Here is a 19,945-nt window from a genome sequence, read left to right as displayed (position 1 = left end):
GAAAAACTGCATGTCCTTGAACAATGTTGAACGTTGCATTTGAAATTCAGAATCTCACTAGCTTCAGAAGACAATTGACCATAAACGCACTTGTAAGAGCTGATTTGCTTTTGTATAATACACATTGTCGTCCAAGAGGCAACAACCTCATTCACATTTAAAACGCGTTGGGAATAATAATAATAAAAAAAAACCTATACTCAAGACGACCTATGTTTATTTCAATTATTACACCAATTTACTTTTTTTTATTGGTTTTTCCCATTTATTTATTCTTTGGACAACCCAACATCTTATTCTCTAAATCTGGTCTCAATATTTATGGCAACACTCCTTAAACCGGGTCCTTAACTATTCGTCAGTGGCGAATAGCCTGAATGTTGTAATTACAGCATCGATGCCCTTGAGGTGGATTTCTCAAAACCAAATTTATTGACCCTTGATGATAAGTAGCCACAACATAGAAAGATACGGTACTAATGTACACTTTCCAAATACCGGATGTCCACGTTCTCATGCTCGGTAAATTCAATTTTATTAAACAACCTGGTAATAAATTACTACATCTAAAGTTAATTTAAAAAAACTATAATTTGATCAGCTCGTAATGGGTGGGCCTTATAACATCGCGGATTTAATATATGTATATTTTAATTCGAGAATTGTCTTGAGACATCTCGCTAGAAGCATCATAAATTATCTATTATGTCCTATTATGTTGTCCCATGTTGTCTATTTTCTTTAACAAGCACAATATACATAGACCAGATAGGTCAACTGTCTCATTCTTTAACGTGGGTCTACTTTTCGGCGTAGTGGCAAAAACCTAACAATTCCCGCCGATTATGAGCTGATCAAACTTTAAGTTTCAATATGCAAACTGGTCATATGCACTGCACAAATCAGTCTAGCTAATCAACCACATAAAATATTAGGTAGATTCATCCGCGGCTGTGCGTGGGTCTTGCAGAGTTTTCACAAGTGTATCTATAGTTTGTTGTAAGTCCTTCAAATCAGAGGCCAGAGAATCGCAGGTCTTCTGTATACGGCGTATGTCCTCAGACGAATCGGGCGTTCCAGATCTGTGCAAAATACATGTAATATACAGCTTTTGAGTTGTTAGTAAATTATAATTATATCATAAGAGTAAGTTATTTATATTTTGAAGAAAAAAAACACCAACTTACCAAAAACTTAACTCATTGCATGTAAGTAAATGAATCGTAACCACATGACGTGTTTGGTTTTGCTTTTGTTTACAACGTAGTCTTTATCTGCCGTCTTACCCTGTTTCTTGTTGTTGTGCTTTAAATCGTTGAGTTTTTTCTCGAGGTGGGGCTATTTTGTGTTGGCTTTTCATTACGCTGCGTGCGTAGCGGCGCCTCACTATTCCAGAAATCATCTATATGCAGAGAAAAACAACACACAAATAAGTATATAAAGTAGACCATTATTCATTCATCCATTTCAGGTTTGTTTTAGTTTGTCAACACTTAAAAAACAATATTCCAGTAACCAGGGTGTTAAAACTAAGCTACATAAAGTGAGCTGTCGCCCTGCCCTTGTGGACGCTGGCTCCACGAATGTATCTAGCAAACACAAGAAAACGGTTAAATGTCGGGCTTTCTAAAGGCTATAAGGTTTTAATAGAATTAAATCTTTTTTTTAAATGGCTGCAAAACATTCCAATTTATTAATGTTATTTAATATAAGTGTTGACAAACTATTTTGCAAAAATGTTTGCCAGAAGCATTTTGACAATTTGTAAAATGTTAAAGTGTTTTTCGTATAAAATATTTAAAAAACGTTTTCATGACCTTCATATATATAACTCGACATTTAAATTTATTAAAACGTTTTGCCCAAAACTAAAACATGTTTATAACATTTTAAAAACATTTTTGTGTTTGCTGGGTACTCATTTCAAGTTTTTATATGAGCTGTGCCGCTGATGTTCTATATTCAATTTCAATATAGCAGGTATGTCCGGAGATGATATCCCAGGGCTCAGTTCCTTAGTCTGTACTGTCTCGTCTATTCCTTCAGCTGACTCTACTGACTGTTTGCTATTATAAGTGTATGATATAGAAGTTTTAAGCAATCAAATGAGATTATTGAAAAGAACACGGCGTACGCTTTTTTTAATATTTGCTTGAATATTTTGGTTTTATTATAATCTGGTGATTTATGAAAATTTACCTTATAGTTGTGCGTTAGTCTTATTGCTTTCTTTTGTTGTCGTTCTTCTAGCCGTATGGTTTTAGTACGTCTTCTTTCTAATTCGACTTCATCCGTCACAGTACGTCCCTTAAAAAGAAAGACTGGATGATAAATTCTGATTAAAATCTTAAAAGGCCTTTATTACATAGATTTACACCCTACCCCGATTATATTGTGTGCGGTGGCAGTATATTCTCGATTTGGTGTGAAGGGATGTGCGAGGGGTGGTTTACTTTATGACTGGGTTACTTTATGTCGGGGTGTTCATCTGTCCGTGTTTTTCTTACTATACTGTCTGTCATTAGCAGTCTGTGTTTATGAAAAATGCAGCCATAAAGATGTATGTTGTGAAATGAAAAGCATGCAATAATTTAGTCGGAGGAGGAAGCCAATATAGACACCTGTTCATGTGTTATACACTATATAATATTATCCACATTTTTTCCCTGAAAATAACAACCCAAAGAAACTTCCAAAATGGACCGATCGCTTTTTTCATAGTTACAAAAAATACCTGATCAATTGCATTTAAAATTGTTTTACAACATCTGACTATCGATGCCGTCGAAGGAACGATATTGAACGGTGGCGGGACTACGGCTGTATCCATCATGTATTCGCTGACCATCTTGGTACGGGCAAACTTCCATTCCATATCAGCATTTCGCTAAAATATAACACAAAAGAAGAAAAAAAATAATTAGTGAAGAAGGCGGCGAAGATGATGTAATTCTGAAGAAGGTTACATGATATCCGAAAGCTTTCAAATACGTAAACAAAAGTGTGGTTACCTGTAACATCATTTATTTTCTACCAATTGCATCTGCATATGCCTACAAAAAAAATCAAAATTATTTGATATCAGAAGGACATTCTTCGTATTCAGAATGCAAATCGATATGTCTGATGTGCTATCATGTCCCACAAAAAATACTGTCCAAACGTTCATACCCCACCCCTCGATAATATATTTAAACTATATATATGTGAAAGTTTTATGAATGTATGTCTTTTAGTTTGCATCATTTGAAAAAAGCACCCTGAAAACCAAGTTACATACGGATGTTCAATAGAATCATACACATTGTCTTTTCATTATGACTTTGTACAAAATTTAACTTATTCATAGGGTACTTGAATGCGATTTGTTGTTCTTTGAATAAATCAATCTTGTGGGGTCTGAGAGCAACGCAGACATATCGAACTGCATTCTGAATACAAAGAATGTCCTTCTGATATCAAATAATTTTGATTTTTTGAAATTCGCGATATAATACAAATTTTATGGCAAATTATTAAAAATTGATATTTTTGATATTTAACAGTCTGCGAAGTAAAATTCATAAATCTAATGATATTTACTTAAAGTGTATGTAGCTGGGAGGAAAAGCCGACGATAATGTGAAAATTTGGACTTTTGTATTAAAGAATTAAGGAAAAATGTGAGGGGCGCCATTATTTATCCTTAGCCCTGGGTGCCACAACCCTTAGCAACGTCACTGAGTATGATGGCAATGTGGGTTCCGTGTACCTCTATCTTGGCATAGACAGAACTCGTCAAGCCGATAAGAATCTTCATCAAGAACATGACTACAGCAATATGCCAAAGTGCATAGATCAACCATCCTATATCCTCCGTAAAACGCAAATTATGTGGTAAAGAAAAGTAATTCAAACCACCCTGACCAAACAGCATCCAGAAATAAGACGTCAAAGATATCCACAATCTGCGAAGAGAGAAAACAAACGACATTATATTGAGTAAGTGTTTGATTTAGTTTTTGGTTTTTGTAATTCCATTGAATGCAGTATACGTAAGAACTTATCGACCCTTTTCCGATTCAGAATTACAAACATTTATACGAAAGTTCCGTAATTTATGTCCTTCTTGATATCGATTTACTAATCTAGTAAAAGAGTTTTATTCGCTGATGCTAACTTTCACATAACCTCCAAAACCTTGTACGGCCATTGTACAGAAAAGTAGGCACACATTATTCTAGTTGATAGACAATGATCATATCACTACATACAAAACAATAAGTAGTGACGAAATGATTAACAGCTTACAAACACAATACGAAAAGGGTCAATTGTTCTTTGTCGGCACAAGTTGTAGATCACACATTTTAATCAAACCTCTTATATTGCACAACAATATTGTGACGTGTCATGTCAAAAGACACTTTTGGGCAGGTTATCAATTTGGAGGTTTTTACATATCTTTTAAGACATGTGTGCGTTGTGGAGCAAAATAGCTCTAGATATTGAGTTTGTAAGTTAAGGTATTATAAAATTAGAAATTGAGATATCGGCCTTTAAAAATATTATTGACAATGTTGAGAGTAGGAATTACCTTGAAAAATGTCTCAAAAAATACAAGATGCCAATTATACATGTATTCCGGTCTGAAACTATCAGACAATATTTTTAATATCAATAACAACACAAATTCGCAACAAACCCAAATTGTGAAAAAATCACCCCGGGTAGATTTGTGGCTATATCTCCATTTACGACCCTGCCCAAAGGTGTCTCCTTTTGACATGACACGTCACAATGTCTGTACATTATTATATTTTTTTATAACTCCTGTGTACTGTTTAGTTTGAGATTTGATAGACAGATCCTATAGATGAGCCCGAATGTAATTGACAGCCCAGTTTTTAAATACGAAATAGATTATCCCTGGACGTAAGTCACCAAGTGCTAAATGTGATTAATAAGCCCTATTCATGAGCCAAAATATTGTATTGAAAGCACTAATGTGGGGCCAAAAATATTTCATCAGCAAATGTATGAAAGTATTTCACCTACGTGGTAAAGTGTGGCTCGTTATCTGGACAGTCGTGAGTCTCGTCTATACGATGGTTATGTTCGCATAATTCCAACATTGCGTCTTCAAAAGATCGGTAAAGTTGCGTCGTCCCCAGAGAAAATGACAGCCAGACAAAGGAAAACAGTGCCAGAAACTTGAAAATAGGCCGAAACATCTTCTTAAAGCTGACTTGTAGGGCTCCTAAACCCGCTATGAGGACGGTAATATCGAGTAAACGGACGAAGGTAAAGACATTGGCAACTGCAAATGCGGCTTCAGCTATTAGGATGGGTTCGTGAGAATGCCAGTCAAAACGAGATTCTTCATATATGGATGTACAGTTGGAGCTGGGAAAAGGAACACGGATTGCTTTTGGTAAGTATATCTTACTCTTTCTGCTGTTGACAGGCATATGTGTTATCTTTAAAGTGATACCTTTGTTCATGTTGTTAGAATATTACTATTTGACGTTAGTGTTGTTGTTGTCGTCTTTGTTGTTAATGATGACGATGATGCATGGTAAGTGATGATGCTGATGATGGTGATGATGATGATGATAATGATAATGGCGTGGGTATAATTTAGCGTTTACTCACCTTGTCGACGGCTCCGAATCACATATCATTGTTACAGACATAGCGCTGGTCACCTTCTTGAGCCAACCTGCTTGACTTACAACTCTACCTGCCTATATTGATTAGAAAAAGGTAAGCTACAGAAATCTACAGCCATTTCTCATTACACAATGAAAGTAAATGAACGTATTCTGTATGTATGTTCCCCGCTTACGCCCAAAATGCCCAAATGAAAAATTTATACATGTCTTCATAAATGCTAGCACTAATACTAATACTACTAATGATATATAATACTAACACGACTAATAGTAATAATAATAATAATAAAATAAACAACTGCTGAAACTATAGATAATCAACAAAGCCTCCGGTCCAAATGGTCCTCAGCAATGCTACTCCTGAACTGTCTATTTCAACTCTACCTTGATAAAGAACAACATGGCAGCGACGTGGAAAGTAGTTCATTTCATCCATTGCTATATAACAAGTTAACCTTAGAACTACGAATGTTTTTCATCCGTTATAAAAAAAACACGCGTCTTTACGCCCAAACGACTTAAGCTAATCGTAGATCCATCCTTTGCGCTCACATAAGTCTGTAAGGCACACCATAGGTTTCTACTTCTATTGCAAAATCCATGATTTTCATTTCGCTCTTGTAAAATCCAAGGGATATTGACCTTTTACTTGTTTGTTAGTTTGAAATTGTCATTTTCCTTTTCTATTTAGGAGAAAACTTGAGGTGAAAATCGCATGTTCGTAGAATTTTAAGCCGAAAATCAATTTTGCCTATATACTGTACACTTTTGTACATGGCCAAAATTTCCCAAATTTGTAAGAGTACGCTCACAATATGACGTCACAGCGACATTATGTAGGGAATGTTTGTACTTATTTTGGTATTACCGAATAGAGGAGATTTCGTAGTTTGTGTTACAAAATTTGGCTCAGTAGTTTTAGGGTTAACATTCTCCTAGCATCTCTTTTCTGTTCATGCCGTCAAAGATAATGGAGCGACTCATCTATGAAGCTATGTGGCACCATCTGGACACATATGCAGCCCAAAGCCTCACTATAAACTTCAACAATAATTGAGAAGGATCAAGAATATATTATGTCCCAAATTTGTAAGAGTACGCTCACAATATGACGTCACAGCGACATTATGTAGGGAATGTTTGTACTTATTTTGGTATTACCGAATAGAGGAGACTTCGTAGTTTGTGTAACAAAATTGGGCTCAGTAGTTTTAGGGTTAACATTCTCCCAGCATCTCCTTTCTGTCCATGCCGTCAAAGATCATGGAGCGACTCATCTATGAAGCTATGTGGCACCATCTGGACACATACGCAGCCCAAAGCCTCACCAACTTCAACAATAATAGAGAAGGATCAATAATATATGTCTCGATATAAGCAAAGCGTATTAAGCTTTCTGCCATATGTTTCTCGGGCAAGCTGATGGACTGGCTACAGGACAACTTGTTGGACCGTTCCCTAAGAGTCATGCTAAATAGGAAGGCATTTAGCGAGGAATGGATAAACGCAGGAGTTGCACAGGGATATTGGCCCTATTCTGTTGATCATCTTTATAAAAGACATCACACATAGACTTCTGAATACATCCATCATCTTTGCTAATGTTACACCTGACCTCCACTAAATCAGGAGAAGATAGAGAAGCAGCTACTGCTTCTCAACATTAATATACAGGAGGGTGGTATCATGGAATGACGTTCCCAGAGCTTAACACAGTTTACGCCCGCCTTAGGCGCTTTATCAGATCTCTCACGACCTTGCCGTGAAAAATCGAAGATGCAACTTTCAGCTTTCAGGCATTATAAATGCCCTACCAGCACATGTATATAGCTTCAAGTCAGGATTTGCAGAGCTTCAAGCGGGAGATTAATAGCTATTTTGGCGTCAACCTGTCAGCATTACCTTAATCGATTTTTGCTATAAAGCCTATATATTAGCCTTGACACACTTTTTTGAATTTTATTTGTGCATGGTTTTAATCCATTAACTCATATATGTTTATTGAAACAGATACATAAAAATCTTTTTGGACCTTTGCGTACTGTCAGAGAAAACGATATGGACAAGCCCATAAGTATTTCACTAATTACAAAACTTACCTGTGTATGAGCTATCGATGCGAATATCAGATATATCCAGTACAAAAATATTTGTGGTACATCTACAAGACTGCTTCCAACATCCATGTACATCTTCGCGCCTTGATCTCGCAATCTTGTTAGTTCCCGCCAAGTCATACCTGCAAGAAATTGTTAATAGTAACCTGTGTCATATCTTGCAATGTAGTTTTTATTGGACAGAATGATCATTTACATGTAGAAAGGTAATTTGCATCAATCAACAAGGTAAAGAGTAAAACAATATTTAAAACAAATGCATTAATGATATAACAATTTTTCATACAATGTTTAAAATCATCCATGGGTAAGTATATATATACTGGTAGGCGTACCTGCTATCCAGAGAAATATCAACCCAGGAATTGTATAGGCGTGTGATTTGTAAGCTATGTAGTCTTGCCGTATAGTATCTGTTTCAGCTAAAGTATCATTCGAAATATTCAAAACAAATACTGCTGGTTGTTTCACGAAGCCTCTCAGTATGAGTATGAAAAGAAACGAGACGCGAGACGATGCGTGTAGGATGAATTTGACGTATCTGTATAAAAATATAATGGAAGATTGTCTTAGCAATTGCGGTTTAAATATTGCTTGTATTTTACTTATTAACCATGTAAAATGACAGATTATAATTTTTTGCACAAGGGGTTATCTGTGACTCGTGGGTGGTGTGCCTTATTGTAATATATACCTAGAAACAAATCGTCAAACTAAACCCATCAACAATCAACGCTTCGAGGGCCCATAAAAGTGCACAAACGAGTTTGACCTTATTTTGGAGCAAAATTGCAAAACTTACGGTGTTTTCAGTATTCGTACAAATGGTTCAAAGAATGTAAAACCAGACAGGAGAAGGTAGAGAACGCTGAAAATTGGCCAAAAAATAAAAAATAAAGTTGTCACTAAAATGCGTCGAACATGCGACCTGTCAATGTGTTGACTGAATCCATATCTCCACTGGCGCCACAACCACTCTTGTAACTTCTTATGTGCAATAAGCTGGAAAGAAATATAGCGAATTGTGTTAATTGAATAATGTAAACGATTAACTACATCATCAGTCCAGGAGAATGTCAAAATATGAAATATGAGTATTGCATAATAATACCTGGCCCTCCAAATACAATAGCTAATTTGAGTTATCTCATTATATCCCCATGTGGTCAGTTTGGCTGGACTGGAAAATCCACCGGTTCAGCCAAGGTATGAATATGTATCTAGTACATGCATCCTATCATTTACTGTGGGAGATAACTTTCTGGTTTGTTTAATATCAAGGTCAAAATGATAAAGCCGTTACCAAAAACTAACTCTAGTCATTCATGTAGATCCAACACGGTTGTTTGATGGGATAATTTATTAGTTTTTCAAACAAAACATCACGTACAACCAAATTTGAGGCTGTTTAAAAACAGCTAAAAGTGATATCATGCTATATGAATACAGATGCTTTTGAGTCATTCTCAACTTTAGTTTCCCCTCTTTTACAAAATTATTCACTTTTATAGCATGTTTTAAAGCTTTTTCGGACATAAAATGTATCTATTAATAACAAAATTGGCGGCGCTATTTATTACTGAAAATTACTCTTTCAAGCTTTTAATACAAATAATTCCATTTATTGTTTCATGAAATATGTTTATAAAATTGCTTGTTGCTTGTTTCACCTCTTCCAGCTGTTTTAATGGCAGTATTAATCATCTACCTCTTGCAAATAAAGAAATATGATATAGGATAAATAGCGCCATCTATAGTTTGCATTTAGTTCACAATGAAGCCAATTCTATGTACATCAAACAACCGTGCCAAATTATATCTACCGTTGCCTTTTTGATAGACATGCGTGATTTCTTGATGTGTACACTTTCTAACCAGAACAAAGGTCTTACTTTCCACACTTGACGTTGTTCTTAGACTGATCATAACAGCTGAGTTTGATATTGTTTGCGATATACATGTATAGTATAGAAACTTCGCCCGCATATTTCATGTAAATCCATTTGTTACGATTATTGTTAGGTACCTTTTCACCAATCGTAAGGCGTGGACAATGACTAAAGTGTGTTCCATTGGTTTAAGTTGAAAGTATAAGCCTCTATAATAGTGTATTCGACATAATTAATTAATAATGATCTTGGACACAAGGAGATATCTCTAATTCGCTCCCAGAAGTTATCACTATTAAAGCCATATTATAACATTTCTTTAAAAACAGATTAGTATTTATTTTCCATAAAATGTTAGCTTTTACTGTCAGATATGTCCCCTTTTAATTTTGAGCCGAACAAGTGAGGCAAAGCAAAGAAAATTTTTGGAATTTACTAATAGCGCCAATGCATGTTACTCCGGTGGTTGTAATACAGTACGATCCTCTGGTGTGTGTGTGTCCCACACGCCGTGTACGTAGTACTGTGTTATGAACAACACATACGCGTTCGACTAATATTTCTATCGTAATAATAAAACGACTGTTCCATCGGTTTATTCAAAATCACGGATTTTGACAAAACTACAGCACCTAAAGTCTTGATTTTTGCAGAGAATCTTTGTTTACTAAAGTACATTACAATCGGGTAAAAACCTGAAAAAAATTTGAGGGCGTTCTTCTCAGCAAATGTTATAATATGGCTTTAAAAGAAGATTGTGATAACCGATGAATCGCTTGCATGTATTTACAATCTAGAATAGAATTATAGTTATGAACAACATGACTTCTACATGTTCTCTAATCTTGAGGAAGGGAAAACTCTCACCATAAAGCGTGCTTGCGAAGGGAAACCCTTATTATGAAGCATGTCTACGCTATTGTACGTCTAAATATGCATCATTATACATCGTACCCTGGGCTTTTAAAGATTTATTTCCATAAGCCTATACCCACCTCTTTAAATCGTAATTGCAATGCTTGTGCTATTCTAATGGGCAGCTTTTGTGATTGGCCTTTTCCGCAGAACGCGGCCACCTGTGGTGCCGATCTCTCAGCATCAGTTCCTTTAAGAAGAGTCTCTAACTCTTCTGCATTCGTATAATCAACAACTTTCTCTGCCATTATGCGCAGCCTTTCTTCTAAATCAGTGTACTCATCCCTGCAGCCAAGTTTCTCCAAACTGTTCTTTTCTTCTCGTCGAATATCTTGTAACTCTTGTGTAAGACGAAAGATGTTGCTGAGAATGTCCTGGCTAGTTTGTAATAGATAGGCCTCAGATGCACGGGCTTCACATAGCTGTAATATAGCCCGTTCTCTTCCTGGACGCTTGTTAGAGAATTGACGCCGGACTTCATCCAGTGTCGGCATTATGGCGCCGTATTGCATTAGAATCTGACAATGTCAAAATAAAAGAAAGAAAGAAACCAATTAGAAATTTTAATTTGATCTTTAATTTAATCCACGACCCTCACGACTATTTTAAGAAATGTTCGTCGTGATAATGTATCGTTCAACTGAGCCATATTTTGTAACACGCACTGCGAAGGTATCTGACGGGGTATCTGATCCAGAATGTTCACTAAATTGTGTACGTTTCAACCACACCTATTGCATATTAACACTTAATGGGGAGTGACTGTTATTGATCCCTGTTTCAGATTGTTGGTTGCCAATAGAAATCACTTCCCATCAAGTGTTGATAAAGACAACAGGTGCTGTTGAAACGTGCACATATATTAATAATTATTATAAATAGCTGAACAGTATCAGTTTAGATGATGTTTTACCGCTTTCTGCACTACCTTTCTTTACAAAATATTTATAGTCATACAATTAGATCCAACATCTTGCAAAACGAACACCAACACAACAACTGTGAAAATGGTTAATGATCATAGTGGTAGCTGATATTGAATAGAGCAGCTATGAAAGTTGATTTTTCCCACTTTCCCTTATTTACAAATTCAATCATTCAAAAATATCAATATTTTTCTAATCGTTAGCACAGACACCCCACCCCGCACACACGCTCACCTCACAGTGCCAAATATTCATGGCGTTAACTGACATTAACTGTGTACAAGTTGACAAAAACACCCCCGCTCCCACACACATTGCTACATTATTTACACTGTGCTAGCTGTCTTTGTAGCATAGCACCAAACAAGTACTGTTCAGTACAAAGTAGACAACAGTGCAGGTTTTCCATCTGCTGCGCTACCTTTGCTGTCAAATTTACTCGTTCACTAACATTCAATATGGTTTACAAAAAATCCCCATAAAACCCATCCAATACAAACACAGACCAAACAAACATGCCTCAACAAACATCCCATACACCCTCACCCCAAACACACCCCTAACTCACCCCCAACACGTACCCTAATACACCCCAACGCGACAAGAAAACAAGTGTGTATCACTATTGAGGTCAATGACATGCATCAGTGCAGCAGACTATGTTGCAAAGTGACACATTGCAAAGTATCAAGGTAAGTGACATTGTAACACATCTACATGACTTTGCAATGTCATGTTGTAAACAAGTATGTATCACCGAGGTAACTGACATAAGCGTGCAGTAGGTATGCTATATTGCAAAGATGTGCGTTTGAATCTATCAAGGTCAGTGACATTGTAAAACCTGTAGATATCTTTCGAATGTTAAGTTGTAAAAATGGATGTATCACACAACCGAGGTCAATGACATCAGTGCAGTAGACTTTATGTTGCAACATGGTTGCAAACATGGTTGCAAAGCGGCGCATTATAATTGATCAAGGTCGGTGACATTATAACACCTGTTCGTGTACTTGGAATGTCAAGTTGTAAACAAGTATGTATCATTACTGAGGTCATTGACATTAGTGCAGTAGATAGACAATGTTGCAAAGTCACACAATTGCATCTGAGTGAGTGACATTGTAGTCTATATAATATTTGGAATGTCAAGTTGTAAACAGGTATGTATCACTGCCTAGCTCAATGACATCATTAAGTAGACTATTTTGCAAAGTGAGGCATTATACATCAATGTCACTGGCATTGTAACACTTGTTCATGTCTTTGGAATGTCAAAGTTGTAAACAAGAATGTATCACTACCGAGGTCGTTGACTCTAGTGCAGTAGACGATGTTGCAAAGTTACTCAATTAAATATGTGACGTGTCATGTCAAAAGGAGACACTTTTGGGCAGGTTATGAATTTTGAGGTTTTTACATATCTTAAATATAGAGATATTTTGCTCCACAACGCCGTTTTCCCAAATGAAGTTGGACATTCCTAAGCAAAGATATTGAGTTCGGAAGTTATGGTATTATAAAATTGGAAATTGAGATATCGGCCTTTAAAAATATTATTGACAATGTTGAGAGTGGGAATTAACTTGAAAAATGTCTCAAAAAATACAAGATGCCAGTTACATTCCGGTCTGAAACTATCAGACAATATTTTTAACATTAATAACATCACAAATTAGCAACAAAACCTAATTGTGAAAAAATCACCCACCAGCAGATTTTTGGCTATTTTTCCATTTACGATCCTGCCCAAAAGTGTCTCCTTTTGACATGACACGTCACATATATCAAGGTCAGTGACATTGTAACACATGTTCATGTCTTTGGATTGGAATGTCAAGTTATAAACAAGTATGTATCACTACCGAGGTCAATGACATCAGTGTAAAGTTATACATTGGTATGTATCAAAGTCGGTGACATTTTAGTACCTATACCTGTCACGGTCTCTGCGGAATGTTGTAATAGGCCAACGGTAAGCTGCTGTGCAAAATGCCTATACCGATTTGGAAGTAGTCTGGCAACAAGGTCGAAAAAACAATCGTTAATTGGTTTATGAATTTCCATATAAATGTGTTTTCAATTGACTATGGAATCACGTGACAGCAGAATTAGGACGTGAGTTGCGTTGAAGTCAGACTCAGAACAATATACCGCTCAGTTTTGTAGCTAACTTGAAAACCGCAATTCGATCACAGACACGTAATTGTGTGATATCACCATTCATACCAGAGAAACTGCAGCGCGTACTCATCGCATGGATGTCAATCAATTACGAGTGGTTGATTGACAGCCGACTAACCCACCCCATGGGTTCACTGCAGGCCAATCAGAAATGACGAACAGTCCTGTGTCTTTTGTTTTCATTTAATGTTTTTAGAACATGTTGAATTGATGTTCCTTTGTAACAGCTTGTAATAGATGTAAGTTAAAGCCATATTATAACATTTCTTTAAAAATAGATTACTATTTATTTTCCATAAAATGTTAGCTTTTACTTTTAGATATGTCCCCTTTTAATTTTGAGCCGAACAAGTGAGGTAAAGCAAAGAAAATTGGAATTTACTACTAGTGCCAATGCATGTTACTCTATTATTTCTATCGTAATAATAAAACGACGGTTCCGGCGGTTTATTCAAAATCACGGATTTTGATAAAACTACAGCACCTAAAGTCTTGATTTTTGCAGAGAATCTTTGTTTACTAAAGTACATTACAATCGTGTAAAAACCTGAATTTAAATTTTTTTTGAGGGCGTTCTTCTCAGTAAATGTTATAATAATATGGCTTTAATCGAACAAGTCACGCTTTTGATGTATTCTTACGAAATTGTAATAAATAAGAATATTCGTCAGAACAACAAAATGCCTACCTTTAGTATCTCATATCGATTCAATCTTGCAGCTAAAGTGACGGGAGTTGTTTCTGGTGGGAACTCATCATCAGAGGTACGGGAGCTGAAGATATCTTCCCGGTTACTCTATAAACATGATAAAAATACCAATATAAGAATGGGTATAGTTACTGTACCCATTAGAAAGATGAAAGGTGCCTTAAATTTTCTTTTCTGTTGCTCAGGCAGCTATATGTTTTTCACTACCAGTATGCTTCGACTATATTTATAAATACGTATTTATAAATACGCAAGTGACCACCTCCGCGCTGCCATAACAACTTTTAGATAGGAAGTCTGGAAGTAACCTTCGACACAGCGGGTGGTCTTCCTGTACATTTGAATGCAAAGGTGGTAAACAACTCCAGACTGGGCAGCAAAATTGTTTGTTTTTTTGTTTAACTTTGTGGTATTTTTTCCGTCGGCAGATACTTTCAAAATGTTGTTATTGATAACATATTACAAATTCGGAATGTGTAACAATTTTGCAATTTAATTGATAATTTTATGATATTTATTTATCTAAGGGTTCCTATCCATGTCAACGGCATGAGGATTTGGTCACGCTTGCTGGTCTTGGTATGTCGTGCCCATGGCTCACGTGCGTATTTATAAATATGTATTTATAAATATGTATTTATAAATAATAGGTACCTGACTACATATACAAGCTACATGAATTTCAAACTTGAGACGGGTCAGAGGGAGCACGATCCACATAACAACCGTATGACAAAACAGGCGAAAATAGTAACTTTTGGCACAAGATTTGCAATTTAAAGAGAATTGGCCATTGCTCATTCTAGTGACGCTAGTGTATGGACAATATAAGTGTGCTTTTTCATTTAATGACATAAAATTAGACAAATATTGTAAGGAACACTTGAGGTTTTGACTTTTAAAACCTACATTTTGGTCAAAAAATGTGCTTGGATTCAACAGATTTACCACATTCGCCTTGCTATAACATTGAATTGCGTTATCTGTTGACCTAGTGACGAAAAGTGTTTTAGGGGGAAGTGTTAGCTTTCGTTTGATATAAAAAAAATTCTGATTGGATGAAGGGAACACTTGAGGTTTCGACAAAAACCAATCAAAGAGGTCCATTTTTCAGCTAGAAGCTCCACAGCTCTCACATTGCTATGTACTCAATTGTGTAGTGTAATCAAAGACTGTGGTGGAGACATTCACTGCTTGTTGTTCTCTCCTTGGAAGCTCTTGGGCGAAAATGTGTGCTCAGGTGTATCGAGGTGGAAACTGTGCGCATGATGGTTTATAAGAGAATCGTTTTTGTATAGAAACCTTTTCATATGGTGCGTTTGCACTCAGACAAATAAAGCCGACACAAAAGAGGAATGGTATGGTTTCTATATGATAGGTAATATCTGAGACAATTTTTTGTTTTTATCAAAATCAAAGAATTTTCACATTTTTGTCCCTTGTGAAATCCAATTATTTTGAAATTTTTTTTTGGTTTTTGTGTGTGTATAATTGAAGAGCGAAAATAAAAAATTAGTCACCTTAAAGTCTTTATGTTTTTTGCATAGGTATTCCACGGCCTTAGGGTTGTCCACCTCTATCATACGGAGCAATGTTAAACCACCCTTGATTCGACGGTTGATCAGCTTGTCACCAAGTTCTACATATTGATAACAGTGAGAAAGTACAAAATGTATTTAATAAACATAAAATGGTATAAAATTACACATCGTCGCTACGCAGGAAAACCTATAATAGTATTCATTTCATATCTGTATAACATTAACACTATGCCCATAATGAATATTTTAATTATAACAGGCCAAGTGATTTATTAGTGACCATCGTTAGCATGATGAATTAATAAAGATAACTTATGTATCTGTAATAATGCAGCACCTGTGATAACATATCTAATTAAATTAAATAAGCATTCATAATTCAACATGATTAACAAGATAGTAGGCTATAAGCATGGCCTCATTGGTCTCGCGTCAAATCTCCTCCCATTGACTTCAAGACAAACTTAAAAAACAAACAAAACGGGCAAATTGTACTATTTTCGTTTAGTTGGTGACAGCTACGTCAGATTTAAAGAAAGAATACGTTTCCTGTACAGCGATTATCCACTACTGAAGCGCTGGTAGCATTTTACAATATTTTTCTGTGACTTGCTGTAACTGCTGGTATGGTACAATGTATGGACATAAATTATACCACGATATAAAAAAAAGCGATAAAGTGAGCACCTACCGTAATATTTGTGTTCCAATGCGACTTGAAGAGCTGTGCTACCGTCAGAAGCTACAGCATCGATGTCCACGGCATTCTCCCCGTCACACCCGTCCAACAATTCTTGCACTATTTCGATATCATTTTCAACGATAGCCGAAAAATATTCAGTAACCAATGTAGGTGGCTATGGAAAAATATAGAATTTTTATCTACAAGCACATATGTTTCTAAAGGAGTGGTTTGTTTTGACGAAAGAGACAAAAGGCAGACACATTCCACAAAAACGTTATTTCGAACTTGAGCAACTATATTACTGATATACAGACGGCTGTCAAACAAGTATTATTGTAATACCAATCTAATGCAATGTTTTCGTGGAGGGTGTATGTCTTTCGTCTCTTAAATAAAAAAAACCCACTCATTTGAATATAAGCAAATATGCTTGTTGACGGTATTCTACGGTAATATTTTTCCTTCAACCATTGTGATTAAATTGAATATGCTGATGTTACAACCAAATATGAAGCGCTGCACTATTGGCCGTACGTTAAGCTGTTTTGTTTTTTTGCGAGCTAATGAACATTTTTGGAACAAACAACGAAGATAACAATTCGGAAGAATTCTCTGATATTATAATTATTTAGCTTTGTGAACAAGATAAATCTGGAAACCAATTGCTGAATTCATTGCGCATCCTATGTTGACTATAGAATTAGGGATAGGGTTTGAGGTACATTTAATGTTAGGATTAGGGCGTTTTTTTGTATTTATGGCTATTGTGAGGGCTAGGATTCTAATAAAAGTCAGGAAGTAAAGTAAAAAGAATGAGTTAATGATGATTAACATGATTAAAGGATGCAACATATTAAATTCATCACAATTAGGGCATGCATGCACCCAAACACATTTTTATTTTACACATCATAACTTGAGTTCCCGTGGGATTGTATGAATCAAACATTTACTCACCATTGCCATTTTGAATAGTAAGTCCGGGAGCAAATCCTCCTCTAAAGCTAATCGAAAGTTACATTTTATACCATTAGTGATTGTAAAGATAGCCCATCAGTCTACGCCACTCAATTGACCAGCATCTCATTCCCTTCTCCTTTCCTCTCTTGGTGACCTTGGTCATCTTTTCAGATGTGTCATGTATCAATTTTAACATCTGCTATATATCTGTGTATGTTGCAAAGGGCAGATGATATAATACGTAATCCGATGATGGTGGGAGGGGTAGTGGTATAACCGTGTAACATAACATGACGTCGTCATATGAGATGCACGGAGAGCTTCTAGTGTCAACCATAATCATTCTGTTTAATGTGTTAATTGATAGCCTAGGTTGATGACCTGGATTAGCTGTTCTTCTATATCTGATTTTAAAATACATGCGTTAACAATCGTTTCACGGTTGTTTGATGGCATGTAAAAATTTTAAAGTAAAGTTGAACAATGATGGCGCTAAAATACATATTAATTCGCTAATCTAAATTAAAAATATATGTAAAAAACGCCCTCAATTTGCACACAAATGTACAATTTATAGAATAAAATAAGCACAAAGAGCACAAAAAGATGAATAATTTGATATAAAAACGATATGTGTATATTAGTGTGATATAGCTGTTGCAATTGTCCGGGTCAAGAACTGAACATTATACGTTTTGTCGAGTAGGCTAGAGAGATTCCATTGACTGGGTTTTTTCGACGAGTGTTAACTGCTTACTTTATTCTTAGTTTGCCTTCCGCAGTTATTGCAAGAGACACAAGGTTGAACAGAATTATATTTACTGCTTTGAGATTGAATTTGTAGGCAATGGGTGAGCAAAGATATCTTTGGGGTGAGACACTCAAAATACAAGGTCCGGAGGAAATCCTTCATTTTGAAATATATATCGTATAGGTACGTAGCTATTTTTTCTCTTAACCTTGCTTCTATGCTAGCAAGTCTGTCGGGCAGCTGTCCAAGAAGAGCGGTGTTCCCCAAGGGTCTGGTATTGTTATTCTAATAAGATTATGTTTCTATTACAGGAGGGTATAAAAGGGGGTTAAGGGGGGTCTGCGCAATCGAAAATTGTTTATTTACGTTTGAGCTGGCGAATTAGTAAATAAGTTCAATTTCAATGGGGTTTTCTGCAAAATGTAGCTTTGCAAATGCTTTAAATACAGTCATGTGAAAAACTGAAAATTGAATACGCCCGACCTCAGACTGATTTTGCTTCATCACACCACAAATGATTACATCAAACAATCGTTTCAAGAAGCAAAATGTTGTCATCGTTAACAGGACAATTCAAGATCCACAGCGGATTTTGTGCAGTAAATTTGACACTATAAACTGCACCAGTCGAGGTATGAATCTAACAACTGTCGTAAACCATATTCACTATAAACACGCTTAAAGGGGCATTTCGTGATCCACAGCCTCATCCCCCCACTTTTCCCAAAAAAAGTTGAGATTTTTACACCACTGGATACCTCTGGCTACATAATGTTTATATACCAAATATTTCTTGCAGATTAATTCGTTTAGCAAAAATATCGCCAAATTTGAATTTCGTTCTGGTGCACCAGAACGAAATTACAACACATTGTCTATGGAGCAGTGTAATACACATAATCATGCATAACTCGCAAACGCAAAATCGGAATCAACTGAAATTTTGGAAATAAGCTTTTTTCGTGGATATCTACTGAAAAATGTCATAAAAAGAGGATGCTAGGATCACGAAATCCTCCTTTAATGAGTATTGATGGAGCTGTATATCTTTTCATATCGCCATTTTTTAATTACAATGACAACGGCGCCACCTGAATACTTTTTTTCATTCCATATAAATGTAATACTATCTGCGATGTGGCGCATGACAAGTGTGGTTCTAGAACGGAATGTAATTCCAACCGTTCCAACAAACACATGTTTTTCAAAGGTTTAGACGTGTTTTGGTGAAAATGCTTTGATAACATTTGGATGTATAGTCTTGTATGAAAGTCATGTCACCGCGTTTTTAAAACGTTTTATGTGAAAAAACAATACAACAACATTTAACCGAGTGGTTAAGGCACAGGTCTCGTAAACCTGAGGTCCTGGGTTCGATACCCAGGCGGGATCACTTTTTCTACTTGTCTCCTTTATTATTTGCGACGGCAAACCTGATAAAAAAAATCATGTCTATTAACATTTATGCTGTCCAAATAATAATGTAAAATATTTGTTGGCAAGCAGTTGGCAAATATTATTGTAACATTTTTTTGCAAAACAGACTGTTAAATTGCAGCAAGTTTTCAAAAATTAACCTGAATGTTATCAAGGCGGGTAGGAGGGGAGCATGAC

At 35.9% G+C, this 19,945-nt stretch overlaps 1 protein-coding gene across 1 annotated transcript; it reads right to left on the bottom strand.

Annotated features, from left to right (window-relative positions):
* Nucleotides 1-296: 296 nt before the first annotated feature.
* Nucleotides 297-17,886, bottom strand: LOC140153193 (short transient receptor potential channel 4-like). Its single transcript, XM_072175873.1, has 15 exons — nt 17,578-17,886; nt 16,627-16,792; nt 15,915-16,033; nt 14,374-14,481; nt 10,656-11,093; nt 8,574-8,773; nt 8,107-8,312; nt 7,754-7,893; nt 5,635-5,726; nt 5,038-5,385; nt 3,752-3,947; nt 2,735-2,887; nt 2,200-2,307; nt 1,287-1,402; nt 297-1,082 (listed from the first exon to the last, which is right to left on the bottom strand). The coding sequence occupies exons 1-15, from the start codon at nt 17,584-17,586 to the stop codon at nt 932-934; spliced, it is 2,550 nt and encodes an 849-aa protein (XP_072031974.1). The 5' UTR covers nt 17,587-17,886; the 3' UTR covers nt 297-931.
* Between the last annotated feature and the right edge of the window lie 2,059 nt (nt 17,887-19,945).

This window comes from Amphiura filiformis, chromosome 5 (genome assembly GCF_039555335.1).
Source record: "Amphiura filiformis chromosome 5, Afil_fr2py, whole genome shotgun sequence".
Lineage (NCBI taxonomy): Eukaryota > Metazoa > Echinodermata > Ophiuroidea > Amphilepidida > Amphiuridae > Amphiura > Amphiura filiformis.
Note: the sequence above shows the minus strand (reverse complement) of the source record. Positions and strands in the feature narration are given on the sequence as shown.